Consider the following 21,032-nt stretch of genomic DNA (forward strand, 5'->3'; position numbering starts at 1 on the left):
CCACCTGTCTCGGCCTCCCAAAGTGCTGGGATTAACAGGTGTGAGCCACTGCACCCGGCCTGGTTGAAGTATTTTAAAGTGAATAAAAACATTTACTATGGTTTTGTGCCATTGACTATGGAGGATATACTGAGATACCCCCTCCCACCTGGTGCCATTTAAGTACTCTTATGAGGGTCTAGGTCTAAAATGTACTAAGGGAGGCAGGTTGGAAACCTTGCCAAGTGCCTGTGCAGTGCAAGAAACGAGCCCAAGGAGAGCTGTGAAGATGAGCCCCTATCAATCTCAATAGAGGTGAGAAGGGCTTTTCACATCTGGGTGGGTCACAACTGCATCGGAGGCCAATACGGTGACCCAATAATTAGGAGGAATGACCTGTTTTCAGCTGTGAGGGCTTTATCCTTGCCAAAGGCCATAGTTCCTTCAAAAAGCATATGGATCACTCACCTCCCACTCAGCTGCTTTCTCGGGTTTTAATCGAATTTCATACAGGAGCGTGAACCAACCAGTTTTCAAGTCAATCAGGGTAGGTGGAGACCATTTCATCCACAGGTAGGGTTTTCTATCTTCTGGCTGTTTTACTTCCACAGTCAGCTCCAAAGGAGGGTCTGGTTGAACTGCAGAAATACAGCAAACTCCAGTAGCACTCATTGCTTGCACCTTTTCTTTGGCTTTACCGTTTTCTATTAGGAATTCCATTTTCTGTTTATCATCTCACTCTTCCCACTGTACTATAAGCCCCCCAAATACCAGGGCCTTTTGTCTTCTACCTCTTAGTATGTGACCAATCGTATTTGTGCATGCAGATGAGGTTTAGATGGTAAGAATAATAAGCAGCTGGGATTTCATTCTCTGCATGTTCTCGCTTTTCATCAGTTAGAGTCTCATAGCTATCCCCATAATTTTCACAATGACAGAGACCAGGTGATAAAAATTGGGCTGAGATTTGCAAGTGTGAGTTGGCATGGAAGACTATAGGGAAAAGATTTCAAACAGCTTATTTCCCTCAGCTGGCAGTGAGATTCTTCTTAGTGACACACAGTTTTTTGTGAATGAGCTATTGATAATTATAACTCTGCAGATAACAGGTTTACAGATTCCATCTTCACTTCAGCAATTACATCTTATATTCAACATACATATTACACCCTCTGGTAAATGAGATCCACTCTCCCATATGCTAAATGGAGGTTGAGCTTTTTGGCAATGATCCTTTCGGTGATCTGATAACAGCCTGTTGGCCCAGTCACTCATTCAACAAATGCTTAGCAAACTCCCATTAGCAAAATGATAGCTAATGTTTCTCTAGTATTTACTACATGCCAGGGACTGTATAAAATACTACTTCTGCATCATTTCTTACAATCCGCCAGCAACTCCATGAAGTACTATTACTGTACCCATTAATTTTACAGAGGAGGAAACAAGCTTAGAAGAGGGAAATTACCCACTGAAGGTCACATATTTGGTAAAAGTGTTATTTGAACCCATAACTATGTGATTTAGGGAAGTGGCCTCTACTATTTCACTCTACCATGGTTGTAATTACGACATTGCATTTGATGTCAGGTGCTGGAGAGCAGGCCTGGGATTAGGTTGAAGTGAGTGAAGTGCATTGGATACAAAATTCAAGGAGGGACAAATGGCCAAGAAGCATCTGAAAAGATGCTTAAGGTCATTAGCCTTCTGGGGAATGCAAATCAAAACCTCAGTGAGATACCATTTCACATGTGCCAGCATGGCAAGAACTCAAAAAATGGAACATAACAAATGTTGGTGAGGATATGGAGAGATCGGAACCCTCAATATTGCTGGTGGGAATGTAAACCGGTGCAACCACTGTGGAAAACAGTCTGGAAGTTCCTCAAAAAAATCAGACTTAGAGTTGCCATATTGCCCATCAATTCCACTCCTAGATATAGACTCAAAATGATTGAAAACAGATGTTTAAGAAAATCTTGTATGTGAATTTTCATAGCAGCACTATTTATAATAGCCAAAATGAAGAAATCCAAATGTCCATCAGTTGATGAACGGATAAAAAATGTGGTAGAGGTCAGGCACGGTGACTCATGCCTGTAATCCCAGCACTTTGGGAGGCTGAGGCAGGTGGATCACCTGAGGTCAGGAATTTGAGACCAGCCTGACCAATGTGGTGAAACCCCATTGCTACCAAAATACAAAAAATTAGCCAAGCATGGTGGTGTGCACCTGTACTTCCAGCTACTTGGGAGGCTGAGGCGGGAGAATCACTTGAATCTGGGAGGCAGAGGTTGTGGTGAGCCAAGATTGTGCCATTGTACTCCATCCTGGGTGACAAGAGTGAAACTCCATCTCAAAAAACAAAAGTGGAACAGCTACATATTTTATGATTCCATATATATATATGAAATATCCAGATGAGGCAAACTCCTAGAAACAGACAGCAGATTAGTGGCTGCCAGGGGTTGAGGAAGGGAGAAATGAGAAGTAACTGCTTAGTAGTGGATGTGAAGTTTTCACTGAAGGAGACAAACGTGTTACAGAACTAGATAGTGGTGATGGTTGTAGAACATTGTAATAAACTAATGCATTCAATTGCATACTATAAAATAGTTGAAATGGTGGATTTGTATTTTGTGTTTTTTACCACAATAAAAACAAAAGAAGTGGCTCCCTGCTGGCAAGAATTAAAAAAAAAGACGAAGGAGGCATTTATTTCTGTAGGCTCCTGTAGGTACAGGCCTTGTGAATACCTTCCTGAGACTCAGGTGCTGGGTGCTGGCTTGCCTCACCCCAGTCTCAGTTCTGCTGGTCAGTGACATTTTCTCCATTCATTTATCACCTCCTTAAATCAATCTCTGTACCAGATGGGGAAAGAGTGGCTGTAACTATAGTGTACTTGGCATTATGAGCTACATTTGCCTAAAAACCAACTTTTAAAAATTTGTGATCCATGATCCAGTTCCAAGATGGCTGAATAGGAACAGCTCCAGTCTACAGATGCCAGCATGAGTGACACAGAAGATGGGTGATTTCTGCATTTCCAACTGAGGTATCAGGTTCATCTCACTGGGGCTTGTTGGACAGTGGGTGAGCCAAAGCAGGGCGGGGCGTTGTCTCACCCAGGAAGTGCAAGTGTTTGGGGAATTCCCTTTCCTAGCCAAGGGAAGCCATGACAGATGGTACCTGGAAAATCGGGACACTCCCACCCTAATACTGCACTTTTCCAACGGTCTTAGCAAACAGCACACCAGGGGATTATATCCTGTGCCTGGCTTGGAGAGCCCCATACCCATGGAGCCTCGCTCACTGCTAGCACAGCAGTCTGAGATCGAACTGCAAGGCAGAAGGGAGGCTGGGGAAGGGGCATCCACCATTGCTGAGGTTTGACTAGGTAAAAAAGCAGCCAGGAAGCTTGAACTGGGTGGAGCCCACCACAGCTCAAAGAGGTCTGCCTGCCTCTGTAGACTCCACCTATGGGGGCAGGGCATAGCTGAACAAAAGGCAGCAGAAACTTCTGCAGACTTAAACATTCCTGTCTGATAGCTTTGAAGAGAGTAGTGGTTCTCCCAGCATGGAGTTTGAGATCTGAGAACAGACAGACTGCCTCCTCAAGTGGGTCCCTGACCCCTGAGTAGCCTAATGGGGAGACACCTCCCAGTAGGGGCTGACTGACACCTCATACACCCGGGTGCCTCTCTGAGACGAAGCTTCCAGAGGAAGGATCAGGCAGCAACATTTTCTGTTCTGCAATATTTGCTGTTCTTCAGCCTCCACTGGTGATCCCAAGGCAAACAGGGTCTGGAGTGGACCTCAAGCAAACTCTAACAGACCTGCAGCTGAGGGCCCTGACTGTTAGAAGGAAAACTAACAATCAGAAAGGATATCCACACGAAAACCCCATCTGTATGTCACCATCATCAAAGACCAAAGGTAGATAAAACCACAAAGATGGGGAGAAACCAGAGCAGAAAAGCTGAAAATTGTAAAAATCAGAGAGCCTCTTCTCCTCCAAAGTAACGCAGCTTCTCGCCAGCAATGGAAGAAAGCTGGATGGAGAATGACTTTGACAAGTTGAGAGAAGAAGGCTTCAGACGATTGGTAATAAACAAACTTCTCTAAGCTAAAGGAGGATGTTTGAACTCATCACAAAGATGCTAAAAACCTTGAAAAAAGATCAGATGAATGGCTAACTATAATAAACAGCATAGAGACGACTTTAAATGACCTGATGGAGCTGAAAACCATGGCATGAGAACTATGTGATGCATGCACAAGATTCAGTAGCTGATTCAATCAAGTGGAAGAAAGAGTATCAGTGATTGAAGATCAAATGAATGAAATGAAGCGAGAAGAGAAGTTTAGAGAAAAAAGAGTAAAAAGAAATAAAAAAAGCCTCCAAGAAATATGGGACTATGTGAAAAGACCAAATCTATGTCTGATTGGTGTATCTGAAAGTGACGGGGAGAATGGAACCACGTTGGAAAACTCTTCAGGATATTATCCAGGAGAACTTCCCCAACCTAGCAAGGCAAGCCAACATTCAAATTCAGGAAATATAGAGAATTCCACAAAGATACTCCTCGAGAAGAGCCCTTCCAAGACACATAATTATCAGATTCACCAAAGTTGAAATGAAGGAAAAAATATTAAGGGTAGCCAGAGAGAAAGGTTGGGTTACCCACAAGGGGAAGCCCATCAGATTAACAGTGGATCTCTCGGCAGAAACTCTACAAGCCAGAAGAGAGTGGGGGCCAATATTAAACATTCTTAAAGAAAAGAATTTTCAACCCAGAATTTCATATCCAGCCAAACTAAGCTTCACAAGTGAAGGAGAAATAAAATCCTTTACAAACAAGCAAATGCTTTGAGATTTTGTCACCACCAGGCCTGCCTTACAAGAACTCCTGAAGGAAGCACTAAACATGGAAAGGAACAACCGGTACCAGCCACTGCAAAAACATGCCAAATTGTAAAGACCATCGATGCTAGGAAGAAATTGCATCAACTAACGAGCAAAATAACCAGCTAACATCATAATGACAGGATCAAATTCACACACAACAATATTAATCTTAAATGTAAATGGGCTAAATTCTCCAATTAAAAGACACAGACTGGCAAATTGGATAGAGAGTCAAGACCCATCAGTGTGCTGTATTCAGGAGACAAATCTCACATGCAGACACACACATAGGCTCAAAATAAAGGGATGGAGGAAGATCTACCAAGCAAATGGAAAACAACAACAAAAAAAGCAGGGCTTGCAACCCTAGTCTCTGATAAAACAGACTTTAAACCAACAAAGATCAAAACAGACAAAGAAGGCCATTACATAATGGTAAAGGGATCAATTCAACAAGAAGAGCTAACTATCTTAAATATATATGCACTCAATACAGGAGCACCCAGATTCATAAAGCAAGTCCTTAGAGACTTACAAAGAGACTTAGACTCCCACACAATAATAAAGGGAGACTTTAACACCGCACTGTCAACATTAGACAGATCAACGAGACAGAAAGTTGACAAGGATATCCAGGACTTGAACTCAGCTCTGCACGAAGCGGATCATATGCAAATCAATAAATATAATCCATCATATGAACAAAACCAAAGACAAAAATCACATGATTATCTCAATAGATGCAGAAAAGGCCTTCAACAAAATTCAACAGACCTTCATGCTAAAAACTCTCAATAAACTAGGTATTGATGGGACGTATCTCAAAATAATAAGAGCTATTTATGACAAACCCACAGCTAATATCATACTGAATGTGCAAAAACTGGAAGTATTCCCTTTGAAAACTGGCACAAGACAGGGATACCCTCTCTCACCACTCCTATTCAACATAGTGTTGGAAGTTCTGCCCAGGGCAATCAGGCAGGAGAAAGAAATAAAGGGTATTCAATTAGGAAAACAGGAAGTCAAATTGTCCCTGTTTGCAGCTGATATTATTGTATATTTAGAAAACCCCATTGTCTCAGCCCAAAATCTCCTTCAGCTGATAAGTAACTTCAGCAAAGTCTCAGGATACAAAATCAATGTGCAAAAATCATAAGCATTCCTGTACACCAATAACAGACAAACAGCCAAATCACAAGTGAACTCCCATTCACAATTGCTTGTAAGAAAGTAAAATACCTAGGAATCCAACTTACAAGAAATGTGAAGGACCTCTTCAAGGAGAACAACAAACCACTGCTCAGTGAAATAAAAGAGGACACAAACAAATGGAAGAACATTCCATGCTCATGGATAGGAAGAATAAATATTGTGAAAATAGCCATACTGCCCAAGGCAATTTATAGATTCAATGCCATCCCCATCAAGCTATCAATGACTTTCTTCAGAGAATTGGAAAAAACTACTTTAAAGTGCATATGGAACCAAAAAATGGTCCACACTGCCGAGACAATCCTAAGCCAAAAGAACAAAGGTGGAGGCATCACACTACCTTACTTCAAACTATACTACAAGGCTACAGTAACCAAAACAACCTGGCACCAGTACCAAAACAGAGATTATCCACCAATGGAACAGAACAGAGCCCTCAGAAAAAATACCTCATATCTACAACCATCTGATCTTTGACCAACATGACAAAAACAAGAAATGGGGAAAGGATTCCTTATTTAATAAATGGTGCTGGGAAAACTGGCTAGCCATATATAGAAAGCTGAAAGTTGATCCCTTCCTTACACCTTATATAAAAATTAATTCAAGATGGATTAAAGACTTAAATGTTAGACCTAAAACCATAAAAACCCTAGAAGAAAACCTAGGCAATACCATTCAGGACATAGGCATGGGCAAGGACTTCATGACTAAAACACCAAAAACAATGACAACAAAAGCCAAAATTGACAAATGGGATCTAATTAAACTAAAGAGCTTCTGCACAGCAAAAGAAACTACCATCAGAGTGAACAGGCAATCTACAGAATGGGAGAAAATTTTTATAATCTACCCATCTGACAAAGGGCTAATATCCAGAATCTACAAAGAACTTAAAAATTTACAAGAAAAAATCAACCCCATCAAAAAGTGGGTGAAAGATATGAACAGACACTTCGCAAAAGAAGACATTTATGAGGCTACAGACACATGAAAAAATGCTCATCATCACTGGTCATCAGAGAAATGCAAATCAAAACCACAATGAGATACCATCTCACACCAGTTAAAATGGCAATCATTAAAAAGTCAAGAAACCACAGGTGCTGGAGAGGATGTGGAGAAATAGGAACTGTTTTACACTGTTAGTGAGACTATAAACTAGTTCAACCATTGTGGAAGACAGTGTGGTAGTTCCCCAAGGATCTGGAACTAGAAATACCATTTGACCCAGCTATCCTATTACTGGGTATATACCCAAAGGATTATAAATAATGCTGCTATAAAGACACATGCACACATATGTTTATTGTGGCACTATTCACAATAGCAAAGACTTGAAACCAACCCAAATGTCCATCAATGATAGACTGGATTAAGAAAATGTGGCACATATACACTATGGAATACTATGCAGCCATAAAAAAGGATGAGTTCATGTCCTTTGTAGGGACATGAATGAAGATGGAAACTGTCATTCTGAGCAAACTATTTCAAGGACAGAAAACCAAACACTGCATGTTCTCACTCATAGATGGCAACTGAACAATGAGAATACTTGGACGCAGGGTGGGGAACATCACACACCAGGGCCTGTCATGGGTTGGGGAGAGCAGGGAAGGATAGCATTAGGAGATATACTTAATTTAAATGATGAGTTAATGGGTGCAGCGCACCAACATGGCACATGTATACATATGTAACAAACCTGCATGTTGTACACATGTACCCTAGAACTTAAAGTATAATAAAAAAAATTGCCATCCATTGTAAAAGGACTCATGTTCGCAGCCCATGCCATCATTCCACTGAGAAGGCTGTCAATGGCCTCTCTGGGAAACTGTGGTGCAACAGCCCTGAGGCTTTCCAGAACATGATCCGTGCATCTGTTGGTGCTGCCAAGGCTGATGGCAAGGTCATCTCCGAGCTGAATGGGAATCTCACCGGCAGGGCCTTCCATGTCCCCACCATGGTGTCAGTGGTGACCTGACGTGCCATCTGGAAAAACCTGCCAAATATGATGATATCAAGAAAGTGGTGAAGCAGGCATTGGAATGCCCCTTCATAGGCTGCAGGGTTATATGAGGGTTCCGGGGGCACTTCTATGATTTTGAAAAATATGGTCCAACATACTACTTTTCTTTAGTGAGCCCCTTTTTTTGTGGATCACATTTACTAAAACAGTTACTAATTTCAGAACATTTCTTGCTTTCATTATTTTTCCTTCAAATATTATAATGCTTGAGGGTAAGGCAATACACACACACATGCGCGCGCACACACACACACACACACACACACACACACACACACACACGGGCCTCCTGGGCTACACTAAGCACCAGCTGTCTCCTGTGACGTTAACAGTGACACCCACTCTTCTACTTTCAATCCTGGGGCTGGCATTGCTCTCAACTACCACTTTGTCAAGCCCATTTCCTGGTATGACAGTGAATTAGGCTGCAGCAACAGGGTGATGGACCTCAAGGCCCACATGGCCTCCAAGTAGTAAGAGCCCTGGACCACCAGCCCCAGTGAGAGGACAAGAGCAAGAGCGAGACCCTCAGCTGCTGGGGAGTCACGGTGGCAGTCAGTCCCCCACCTCAGTGACAATCTCCCCTCACAATTTGCATGCAGACCCCCTGAAGAGGAGGTGCTTAGGGAGCCCCACTTTGCCATGTGCCATCAATAAAGTCCCCTGTACTAAAAAAAAAATTGCCATCAAGTCTAAGTTGATATGTTACTGAGTAAGTACCTAAGAAAGATTATTTTGAGCACATTTCCTAAACAAATGGCAGCTAATTAATGTATGTTTTAAGTTAAATACATACTGAGCAATGCTTCTGATAAAAAAATTACACAAAAACGCAAATAAAATGTTCAGGATGTATCTTTTAGAGCCCACTTTCCCAACCTCAGCACTACTTGCATTTTGGACTGGATATTTCTTTGTTGGAGGGGGCTGTCCTATGCTTTGTAGAATGCTAAAAGGATCTCTGGGCTTTATGCACTATATACAAGTAATACCCCCATCTCCCCACTTCCCTAGCTTGTGTCAATCAAAAATGTCTCCAGTCATTGCAAAATATCCTGTGGGAAGCAAAAACAGCTCCCAATTGAGAACCACTGCTTTTAAGTGTTTTCAGTGTAACTAAATATTAACAACAAAGAACTCTACTTCTGAGCAATTATCTTTCAATGTTGTCATTCTGTACTTCAGGTTATCACTGCATGAGAGTGGAAGTGTCAGAAAATTACTGTGTATTTTAAAATGAACTTCCGTGGCCTGTCACAACACTGTAGGCTGCAGGGTTATACCAGAGTTCTGTGGACACTTCTTTTATTATTTTGAAAAATATGGCCCAACATATTCTTTCAACAGAGAATTTGTTTTCCAGGATCAATGAGAATTTCATATACACTTGCTGATTTCTCTTTTTAAACATATTACTTTTCTTTAGTGAGCACCTTTTTTGTGGATCACATTTATTAAAACAGTTGCTAATTTCAGAACATTTCTTGCTTTCATTGTTTTGCCTTCAAATATTGTAATGCTTGAGGGTAAGTCAATACACACACACACACACACACACACACACACACCACACTTACATAAAATTTGTCATTCATCATGGAAGGACTCTTGTCCACGGTCCATGCTATCACTCCATAAAGAAGACTGTGAATGACCCCCCTGCACAACTGTAGTACGACAACCATGGGGCTCTCCAGAACATCGTCCCTGCTTCACCACCCTCTTGATGTCATCATATTTGGCAAGTTTTTCCAGAAAGCAGGTCAGGCCCATGACTGACACATTTGTGGTGGGGACATGGAAGGCCATGCCAGAGAGCTTCCCGTTCAGCTTGGAGATGACCTTCCTGCAACCTTGGCAGCACCAGTAGATGCAGGGGTGATAAATTTCTCTCTCTCTCGCTTGCTCTCTTGCTCTCTCTCTCTCTCTCTCTCTCTCTCTCTTTCTCTGGGTGTGTGTGTGCGCGCACAGACCATTGGTAGTTTTTGACATTTAAATTCCTTCTTTTCTTTTTCTTTTTTTTTTTTTTTTGAGGTGGAGTCTCACTCTGTGGCCTAGGCTGGAGTGCAGTGGCATGATCTTGGCTCACTGCAACCTCCATCTCTTGAGTTCAACCAATTCTCCTGCCTCAGCCTCCTGAGTAGCTGGGATTACAGGTACGCACCACCAAGCCTGGCTAATTTTTGTATTTTTAGTAGAGATGGGGTTTCACCATGTTGGTCAGGCTGGTCTTGAACTCCTGACCTCATGATCTGCCTGTCTCAGCCTCCCAAAGTGCTGGCATTACAGGCGTGAGGCACTGTGCCCAGCCTACATTCTTTATTTTCTTGAACACTGTATTTGTCAAGGATTGCATGGTGCCACCTAACATTATCTTCTTATGTTATAAAAATAACATGTTTAGTAAAAAAATTACCAACGGTGTGTATATATATATATATACACACACACAAATATATATATCACATATATGCAACATGTATGTGTACACACACACACACATATATGTGAATTTGGGGCAAAGCAATAGGAGCAATTGCTGTGGATGCAGAACCAGATGAACCCTTCTAAGAGCTTCTTCTTCCTGGAGCATCTCTGTATTCTATGAGGAGAAATAAAAGAAATCCCAGCTTGCCAAGGAAGAAGGGGATATCGATTGCAAGGGGAGGGCAAGAAAGAAGGGTTGGCAAGGGGAACGTACTTAGAACATTTGTTCCCTAGTGCAAGAGGATGAGGGTCAAGGGAAAGCACAGGAACACAAGGATCCCAAGTGCCAGCCTTAGTGTCATAAATGACTCGATAAAACATGATTTGAAATGCTCAGTTGACAAACATATTGTGAGTTTTCTCATCGCCTTTTGGGGATCCATCGAAAACCCAAGAAGACTCAAACTGAGTGTGACTATTGGCTAATACATAATGGAGTAACAAATGCCTCACCCACTTTCCTTCCCCTTACCTATGTAAGTCACGTCCACGTAAAGTTCATCCGAGAAACTGCTTCCCATCTGGTTAGTGGCATTGACCATCATGACGTATGTCCTCCACATGGAGGTGTACTGCTTGCCAAAGTGGCAGGAGTTGGGCCCACCAGTTATGTAGTCTGGACATTCATGCATGAGTGTCTCTCTGTAATAAGTAATGTATTAGGAATGAATAATAAAGTAATAAAGAGAGTCTAGTTTTTTCTTCGTAGATCAATACCACTGGCCTTTGGGTATCAGAAATTCCAAGCACAAAACCCAGAGCTGACAAATGGTTCCTTAGGCTTCCATGTTCTGCCCATTTCAGCTGGGAGTGAGAGAGAGAATAGCATGCTGGAAAGGTTATTTTAGGGCCTCAAGTATTCGGCTTCTGATCAGCACTTCCCTTCTATAAGTGTCCTTGTGGGCTCTGGGACCTATATCCCCTGCTGATAAATACTCGAGCTTTCAATGGCCCAGGCACCACCATACCCAGGTCATGCCCATTGGGTGGCCTCAGGAAATTGGAACTTTCACCTGTCTACACACAGAGGAGCCATGCACAATGCATCAGCTATTGCACATTCGTGTTGAATTACATTTCTTTCTTTTTTTTTTTGGTGGCGAGGGGAGGAGTCTGGCTCTGTCGCCCAGGCTGGAGTGTAGCGGCGCGATCTCAGCTCACTGCAAGCTCCGCCTCCCGGGTTCACGCCATTCTCCTGCCTCAGCCTCCCAAGTAGCTGGGACTACAGGCGCCCGCCACCGCGCCCGGCTAATTTTTTGTATTTTTTTAGTAGAGACGGGGTTTCACCGTGTTAGCCAGTATGGTCTCGATCTCCTGACCTCGTGAGGCGCCCGTCTCAGCCTCCCAAAGTGCTGGGATTACAGGCATGAGCCACCGCGCCCGGCCTACATTTCATTTTTTAAAAAAGGGTTCAAGAGGACAAAAACTGATGTTGGTCCATTTCAGACTGCACCAAGTCAGCAATAATGTGAAGTGACGTTGAAAGGAGGTATCTCAAGCCCAAGTGGCTCAGTAGGCTGCTCACATTTAGATTCAGGAGCCTCAGCGCAAGACACACTGCACAGGTGTGGAGGCTTGTTCAGTTCTGGTTGCATTTGAGATCCTGAAATCTGTTTACATGATGTCCGTTTGGATTTCAGCCAGGATGACAGTTTTGTGTACAACAAAGTGCAGTCATTGGAAAGTGGGCCAGCTATCTCTACCAGCAACTAAATATTTTCCTTTTTGAAGAAGAATACAGCTCTCCCAGGATTTCCAGGAGGGTCTCACTGTGAGCGCAACAAAAATGCCTGCACAGAGATGATCTGGTTTAGCCCTCATTGCAACCTTAGGTCTAAATATGTCCTCTAGGAGATCGTGGCTCTTAGATCAGAAATGTGCTAAGGAAAAACCCTCGCCTTCTTTTCCCTACAAGGTTCTTTATTTTCTTGAACGTGAACCATGTTTGTCAAGGATTACATGGTGCCACTTCACATGATCCTACTTATTTTGAAAAAGTGACATGTCTAGTTAAAAAAAATACAAATGGCATAAGAATTATAGATGAGCATCTAAGATTAACTACCAATTAAGAAACACTTCTATGGGGCCTCAGGCTGCAACCTAAGTTGTGACAGGGGATTTGAAACATTACTGATATTGTACTGCTATGGCTGGTAACCTTATGGATATTGACAGCTCTTAACAGACATTAACAGGAGAATGTCGGCATGGACCTCAGACTCCCCTTTCCCCAGCGGTATGAACCTTACTGGTGTAAATTCAGGGAAGTGCTGTCACTCAGAACCAGAGTTTCTTTGGCCTGGAGAATGGGAGTACTCATGGGGTTTCATAGGAGAGAAGGGAACTTCTTACCCTTCCCTGTGGTAAGTCAGCGAATAATTGGTAGGAAGTCCTCCATCTGTCCCAGGCCTCCACCAGCAGGTGAATGTTTCCTTATTGGGAGAACGACATTTAAAGATCTCAGGTTTTCCAGGAGGTAACTGTCCTAGAAAAATCCAGACGCCACTGCATCAATATTGAGGTCCATTTAACCATTTGATCCTTCTGTTGGTGACAGAAACAGATTGATGGGACCCAAGCCAGTGATGAAACCTCGGGTGAGGAGACCTAGGGTGGATGCTCAGAAATGCCCAGCATCAGCATGCAGCAACACTCCCCTGTGGGCTGCCCTGATGTTGGCAGGGCTCTTAGACAGCTTTGTGCTGGTGTGTGTGTGTTGTGTGTGTGTGTGTGTGTGTGTGTGTGTGTGTGTGTGTGTGTTTGGGTACTTCGAGATGGAGATACCAATAGCCTATGTGAGGGCTAGTGACCAACTGCAAAATTTCAACAAAGAGTGAGCCTTAAATGCAAGATAGACACATATGGGTTGAAGAGTGTGTGGTGGCCCTTTTGTAATCCCACGAGGTCTGTAAAGCTGATACCCTCCCTCAGTCTAAGGGGACCATACAAAGAATCCTTCCCAGGTATGAGCAACCTGCAGACACTTGGGTGAAACACCACTCTATGGCACTTCTTCACTCTGCTCACCAATCTCCATCTTTCTGCCATCCCCACACAATGAACTCAACTTGTTCCTGATCTTCTGTCCATTCACTGCATCTCTGAAGCTCCCCGTATCTAGGCGTCCCTTCCTTGAATTTTTTTTTTTTTTTGGAGATGGCTCTCGCTCTGTTGCCCAGGCTGGAGTGCAGTGGTATGATCTCGGCTCACTGCAACCTGTGCCTCCCGGGTTCAAGCCATTCTCCTGCCTCAGCCTCCTGAGTAGCTGGGATTACAGGCACACACCACCACACCCAGCTAAGTTTTTGTATTTTTAGTAAAAATGGGTTTCATCATGTTGGTGAGGCTGGTCTCGAACTCCTGACCTTGTGGTCTGCCCGCCTCGGCCTCCCAAAGTGCTGGGATTACAGGCATGAGCTACTGCGCCTCGCCACTTTTCCTTGATTTTATTCAGCTTTGATCTTGTGACCCAGACTCACAGTCTGTCTCCTCATCCACACCATCCCCACTTCTGAATCTTGGTTTTTAGTCCTTTTTTCTCTTAGATTTTCCTCTCTTTCCTTTTTTTTTTTTTTTTTATTTTTGTGGTGAGGTTGCAAAGGGCTCCCTTTGGATACAGAGGGCTTGAAGAGTGTGTGGCCCTTTTGTAATCTTGTAATCCCATAGGGTCTATAAAACTACAATTTGATGAATCTTTTCAGGGTAGGAGGTGTGATAAGAGGTAGGAGAGTGGCCAGCTCCTCTCCTGGTTCTGAGCAACCACTGCTTTCTAAGAGCTGTACCCAGTTCCAGACTGGACGCTAGAAGGTCTCAGTGAGGTGGTGTGAAAATACAGTACCAAGGTTGTAAAATTTTTAGTTGCCAAATCCCCAAAGCTTTTGGCAAGCGGGCCCCCATTTCTCTTGCTTGGATGTCAGGTTCAAAGAGGGACAGCAGAGCCCTGGGAGTTTGCCCTGATGCTGTGGGGCTGGGGAAGTCACCATGCTCGCCTACATGACTTCAGCTGGTCCTCTTTTTTGTCTAGCTGGGTGCTCTAGCACTGAGTTCAGGATATCAGGAGCAGAAAGGAGTGCTTTCAGAGGTGGGTCAGCACCTCTGGGGGTTCTCTCTGTTTTCTCTACTCCTTATGCAGGCTCCAAGGGCAGAGTTTCTAGCTGAGCATCAGATCAGAAACAGCAGGTTAGGAGGAGACCTCAGTGAGGGGAAATGCATGGAAAGAGGGTTCTCTAGGCAGAGCTGGCCAGAAAGAGGAATTTAGCAGAATGGCATGTTGTGGGACACAGGCTAGAGCCCAGGACACCAGACTGGTAGTGTCAGCTGGAGCTCACCTACCCTCCTGCTCACAGGCCCTGCTGAAACCCGTCCTCGCCAGCCCGGGTCAGCTCTGCCAATATTTGTAACGTTGCTCATCCTCTAGGGACAATTTATTCAGGATAATGTGTTGCTGGGAGTCACAGCAAGAATGCAAGTTTTTGTTTTGCTTTGTTTTTGTCATGAGTGGGGAGAAGTGTGTGAAGTAGAAGGAAACGTTTATCTAAAAAATCCAAAGCCTATGGTTCCATAATGAGCACACTCAGAAGCCAATTAGGGTGATCATTGATTTCTTGAGTATTTAGTTTCTCTTGTGGGTCATTCTGACCTCTGCTTTCCCCTTTTTCTCTCTCTGAAAGCTTCTCTTTCTTATTTTACTGTTTATTAATAGTACCTTCGGGAAACTCAAGAAAGGAAGGTAGATTTGTAAAATTACAGTTAGACAAATGTTTCCTTCATCTACATTAGAGGAATAAGTTAAAATCTCAATGCACAGAAACACAGAGAAAACCACACAGGAACCACACATACAGGTATGTAGACGCCCACACAGAGCCCGCATCAAAAGTACACACACACCACACACACACAGAAATATACACAGGTGCATACTCATGGAAGTACATACTGATACGCACACAGGTACATGCAGAGAAGTGTGCACTTACAGATATCCACAGAACACACACAGACATACATAAAAGTATATACATACAGGTTCAGAGAAGCATTTACAATCAGGTCCATATAGAAAAGTTAATATATACACAGGTACATATAGAAGTTTGCACACCCAGAAATGCACAAGGGTTGACATACAGAAGTGTATATTCACAGGCACCCCCTCTCTCATTTAGCTGTGGACTTCATTTCTCCTATTAGCACAGATAATAGAGTTGGCTGTACCTGCTTCCCACCATGTAACAGCAACCTCTTATATCCCATCATGGTTTTTCAAAGAGTTTTCATATACATTATTTCATCTGCAGTAGAGGAAACATCACTATCCTCACTTTGAGAATTTGGAAACCCAGAGAGTTAGGTAATTGGCTCTAGGTCACACAGCTAGAAACTGGCAGGACCTGGATTAGAACTCAGGTCTTGTCTTCTTCAGAGCTGTTTTTTTACACTCCTGAAATGAGGACAGAAGGCAGAAAGCACAGTGACAAGATTTTGCATTAATTGCATTAATTTTTCTGCATTAACTTTAATGCAAAATATTGCAAATAATTCAACAGCAGCACATAACACAGAATTTTCATTTTTCATGACAGCATTGCAAGAAGATTGCAATGGACTCTCCACCCTGTTGACAAACACCCCAGGCAATGAAAGAGAGCAGGATAGTCTCTTACTTACCATTCAGAAGGCAGGTGTTGAGAAAAAGTAGCAGAGTGAAAACAGTTGCAGATATCACATTTTCCTTCATGTTGGCTGCCTTCTCTTGCTACAGGAAATGTATCAGAGGTTCACTGGAAAAGAAGGTGTCAGGTAACTTTTGTGAAATGACAGTCTGGTCAGGCACATCCACCACTTTGTTCTGGGTGTTTGCAACTGATTGTTGCTCCTTGCTTAATGAGAATGACAAAATAGGAGGAAAGGAATGTAGGAAAATGTAACAGGGTCGGATGGTTTGGCACAGAAACATCAATTCACACACGCTGGGAAAAATTCCACCACCAGAGGTCCTCAGATGACAAGGTAGAGAGTTCAAGGGGAGTCAAGGCAGTCAGTTTCTTTGCACACACCCCAGAGAAAAATTGTTCTCTTTCCACCCCATAGCCACCTAACAATATATCATCCATCTTACGTAACACAGATTGTATGTCCTACAGGAGAATCCTTCTATGAGGGCTCTTGCTCTGGTCCATTAGCCAAAAATTGTCCAGGCCGAAAAATCAGTACCCTTAGTACAATCTCATCCTAACCATGCTGATTCCACCAAACTAGGGAGGCTTTGAAGGTTCAAACTGAGAAGATTCTGGAAGTCTTCTGGGTTATATGCATTACCGCAAAGCGAACCACACAATCTCTAGTGAATCTCCACGTGGTTTCTTTCTCCTGTTTGGAAAGCCCCATAAACAAAAGATAATAAATTCTGGTAATAATTTAAATCCCTTGGGTTCAGAGTATTAAGTAAATTTTGAACCTGCAGGGGTTGGAGTTTGGAGCAATTTATTATTAGAATTATTATTGTTACCCTTGGGACAACTTTCAAAGCCTCTAAATGTCCTTCTAAGAAAAAGGAATTTTTAAAGACATTTGGAAAAAAGGCTCATTAGTCTTGTTGAACTTCAAACAACTCAGAAAACAATAGATTTGGTGAACTAAGTGTAAATTCTTAGAAATGCACGGCTTAAGTTTCTCTTTAAATTTTTATTGTTTTATTGGTTTTTTTTTGTTGTTGTTGTTTTCTTTTTTTTTTTTTTTTTTTGAGATGGAGTGTTGCTCTATTGCCCAGGCTGGAGTGCAGTGGCGTGGTCTCGGTCACTGCAAGCTCCACCTGCCAGGTTCATGCCATTCTCCTGCCTCAGCCTCCCGAGTAGCACCTGTTGTTGTTTTAATCAAGGGAAGAACATTCAGGATCAAAGCTTCGCATCATGGAACATTTGAAATGTCTGAATGTGTTTGATGAGCCCCTAAAAGACCAGCCGTTGCTACTGCTCCTTGTGGGACATACTCAGAAATGGAGAAACCATAGCAACAGTAGAGGTTTGGCCACCCAGGTACCATCAAGTAACTCTTTTATACTGAGGCTCCAGCTTCAATAAAGGATCCTGGTCCAGCAGTGGATCCTGTGAGGTGACCCGTATTTTGTTATTTTGGGGACCTTCTACCTGCTCCTGCAAGATTCCTTCCAAACAAATGCCCTCCCAGGGTGCACTTTCTAAATCACCCGCTCCATCTCACCCCTGAGGGTCATTTAATTAAAATCAAGTGGTTAAAGGCTTCTGATGGGTTTAAACTAATGCCTACCACTTCTGGAGCATCTGTTATGGGCAGGCACTGGAGAAAGTTAAGTACCTTAATCATGGAAATCTCATTTTGTTATCACAACAGTCCTGTGAGGGGGTACAGGTTTTAACAGATGAGCAAATGGAAGTACAGAGATTTAGTAGATTGTCAGTCACATGCCCATTTGGAGAAAGACATCTGGGAAACCTGAGAGCCACTGAGAGATCATCCTGACTTGTGGAAAGTCTGTGATGGGGGTGCAATTATTCCCTCTCTGTGGGAGAGATGGTGGCGACAACAGTCACTGATCCAAGGTGAGCAACATCAAGCCTTGGGTGAGTGTGGCATTCTGAGTAGGGTCAGGAGAGCCAGAGCCGAGAGAGCCCTTCTCAGCTACTACCCTACTTATGTCCAAGGACCTCAAATACTGTTGATCTCATGAATCCAGCCTCATCAGGTACATATAGCTCCAAATAGTTCTTTATCCTGTTGATCTGGTGATCTCAGCCTGGCTTAGAGATGAGATTCTACCCACTGGCTGAAGACTTCCTATAATATCCCTTTATTGAGACTTCCTTTCTCTTCTGGGCATTGCACTGACATGCTTAAGATCAACATGCTATAAATCAGACCTTCCTGGTGAGGTTGGGTGCTATCTAGAGAGCTTTGCCAAAGCACCGCTCCATGCATATTGCAAAAGAAACTCTGGGATGGCAAGCAGAGTGGGTCAGGCAGTGGTAGATATTAGATACTGTCATCTGCTTAAATGTTCTCATGTGCTACTACAGGATCAAAGAAACTCTCCTAAATAAAGGTTTCCTATAATAATGTCTTCAGGAAGTATTGTATGAATGAAAAAAACTTCCCTTTGGGATTTCCTGAGACACATCCTGGAATCTAGTTACTACCATGCACTTTCAAATGCCTGAAACCCCCATGCCAGGGAATTAGACATACTCACAGTGGTGTCATGGTTGTGTTTCAACAAGGATTTCCCAACTCATCCTGCATTTTCCTCCCAGGAAGGCAAACACAATGGGGGTAATTTAACCTTTAGAGAAAGACAATCACAACTTCTGACCCCTAAAGGGGCTATGCTAAATGTTAATTAACTCTAATCACACAAGGAGATGCTTCTCAGCACTAAGCACATCTCCTGTTGATCCACTGCCATTTTTTTTTTTTTTTTTTTAATGGCTGGCAGACACTAAGCTGGAATAAATTAGATGTTTGTCTCTCTGAGTCCACCCTGCATTGCACTCAAGATCTTGATCAAGGGCTGGCATGGCCCTTCTTATTCTCTCCCAATTGGGACTGGAACATCCAATGAGAGTCCTCATCTTTTTAAGATGTTATAGCAGCAAATGGCTCCAAATATTTGTAGTACAGTTAGCAAAAAGTCAGCCCCATACATCCGAGGGACTATCATCTTACGCTTCACTCCTCAGCAGCTCCTTGGTTGTGACTGAGGGTTAAAAATGCAAGTGATGATGAGCATTTTTTCATGTGTCTGTTGGCTGTATGAATGTCTTCTTTTGAGAACTGTCTGTTCATATCCTTTGCCCACTTTTCGATGGGGTTGTTTGTTTTTTTCTTGTAAATTTGTTTGAGTTCTTTGTAGGTTCTGGATATTAGCCCTTTGTCAGATGAGTAGATTGCAAAAATTTTCTCCCATTCTATAGGTTGCCTGTTCACTCTGATGGTAGTTTCTTTTGCTGTGCAGAAGCTCTTTAGTTTAATTAGATCCCATTTGTCAATTTTGGCTTTTGTTGCTGTTGCTTTTGGTGTTTTAGACATGAAGTCCTTGCCCATGCCTATGTCCTGAATGGTATTACCTAGGTTTTCTTCTAGGGTTTTTATGGTATTAGGTCTAACATTTAAGTCTCTAATCCATCTTGAATTAATTTTCGTATAAGGAGTAAGGAAAGGATCCAGTTTCAGCTTTCTACTTATGGCTAACCAATTTTCCCAGCACCATTTATTAAATAGGGAATCCTTTCCCCATTTCTTGTTTTTCTGAGGTTTGTCAAAGATCACATGGCTGTAGATGTGTGGTATTATTTCTGAGGACTCTGTTCTGTTCCATTGGTCTATATCTCTGTTTTGGAGAAATAGGAACACTTTTACACTGTTGGTGGGATTGTAAACTAGTTCAACCATTATGGAAAACAGTATGGCGATTCCTCAAGGATCTAGAACTAGAAGTACCATATGACCCAGCCATCCCATTACTGGGTATATACCCAAAGGATTATAAATCATGCTGCTATAAAGACACATGCACACGTATGTTTATTGCGGCACTATTCACAATAGCAAAGACTTGGAATCAACCCAAATGTCCATCAGTGACAGACTGGATTAAGAAAATGTGGCACATATACACCATGGAATACTATGCAGCCATAAAAAAGGATGAGTTTGTGTCCTTTGTAGGGACATGGATGCAGCTGGAAACCATAATTCTCAGCAAACTATCACAAGAACAGAAAACCAAACACCGCATGTTCTCACTCATAGGTGGCAACTGAACAATGAGATCACTTGGACTCAGGAAGGGGAACATCACACACCGGGGCCTATCATGGGGAGGGGGGAGGGGGGAGGGATTGCATTGGGAGTTATACCTGATGTAAATGACAAATTGATGGCTGCTGACGAGTTGATGGGTGCAGCACGCCAACATGGCACCAGTATACATATGTAACAAACCTGCACGTTATGCACATGTACCCTAGAACTTAAAGTATAAAAAAAAAAAAAAAAGCAAGTGGTGGATCTGAGGAGCAGGTTTTTAGTAAGTTTGCAGCCCCTACACCTTGCCCATGGCTAGCTGCCTTGGTTTCCGTGCTTCCCAATCCTCAAAGACTCTTATCCTTATGATCCTCCCCTTAGCTTATTCAAATATGCCTTCCCACCAAGCTGTGGCCCACTGTGGTATGAACACCAAGAAAAGTTCCTTCTCCCTTGTGTTGCTCGGCGTCAATGTTGATCCTGTTTAGACCTTCTCTTTCCAAAAGCCTCTCTTCATTCTCCCTTCCATTAAGCCAAGTGTCTTCCACAGAGGCCCACGGTTGAGAAAAAGGCCCAGCAGCTTGTGCTTTTGAGAAACTAGAGCCAGTCTCCCCACATGGAAAA

The 21,032-nt window shown here is 42.9% G+C and overlaps 1 protein-coding gene and 1 long non-coding RNA gene across 7 annotated transcripts in view; one reads left to right on the top strand and one right to left on the bottom strand.

The window, feature by feature from the left end:
• The window catches only part of LOC135971262 (uncharacterized), a 50,339-nt gene that overhangs the window by 23,747 nt on the left and 5,560 nt on the right, over positions 1–21,032 (top strand). The window lies entirely within an intron of this gene.
• PRLR (prolactin receptor) overlaps positions 1–21,032 on the bottom strand; it is a 165,814-nt gene that overhangs the window by 12,398 nt on the left and 132,384 nt on the right. For 4 of the 6 annotated variants that reach the window (XM_005556707.5, XM_005556706.5, XM_005556704.5 and 1 more), the window contains 4 exons: positions 16,299–16,411; positions 12,981–13,113; positions 11,098–11,267; positions 448–617 (listed from right to left, as the gene is read on the bottom strand). In XM_005556707.5, coding sequence (XP_005556764.3) covers positions 448–617; positions 11,098–11,267; positions 12,981–13,113; positions 16,299–16,368 — 543 coding nt within the window. In that variant the 5' untranslated portion in view covers positions 16,369–16,411. Of the gene's footprint in view, positions 1–447; positions 618–11,097; positions 11,268–12,980; positions 13,114–16,298; positions 16,412–16,749; positions 16,912–21,032 lie in introns of those variants that run through there. The other 2 variants (XM_045393604.3, XM_065546151.2) reach the window with 2 other exon arrangements.

Source organism: Macaca fascicularis, chromosome 6 (genome assembly GCF_037993035.2).
Source record: "Macaca fascicularis isolate 582-1 chromosome 6, T2T-MFA8v1.1".
Lineage (NCBI taxonomy): Eukaryota > Metazoa > Chordata > Mammalia > Primates > Cercopithecidae > Macaca > Macaca fascicularis.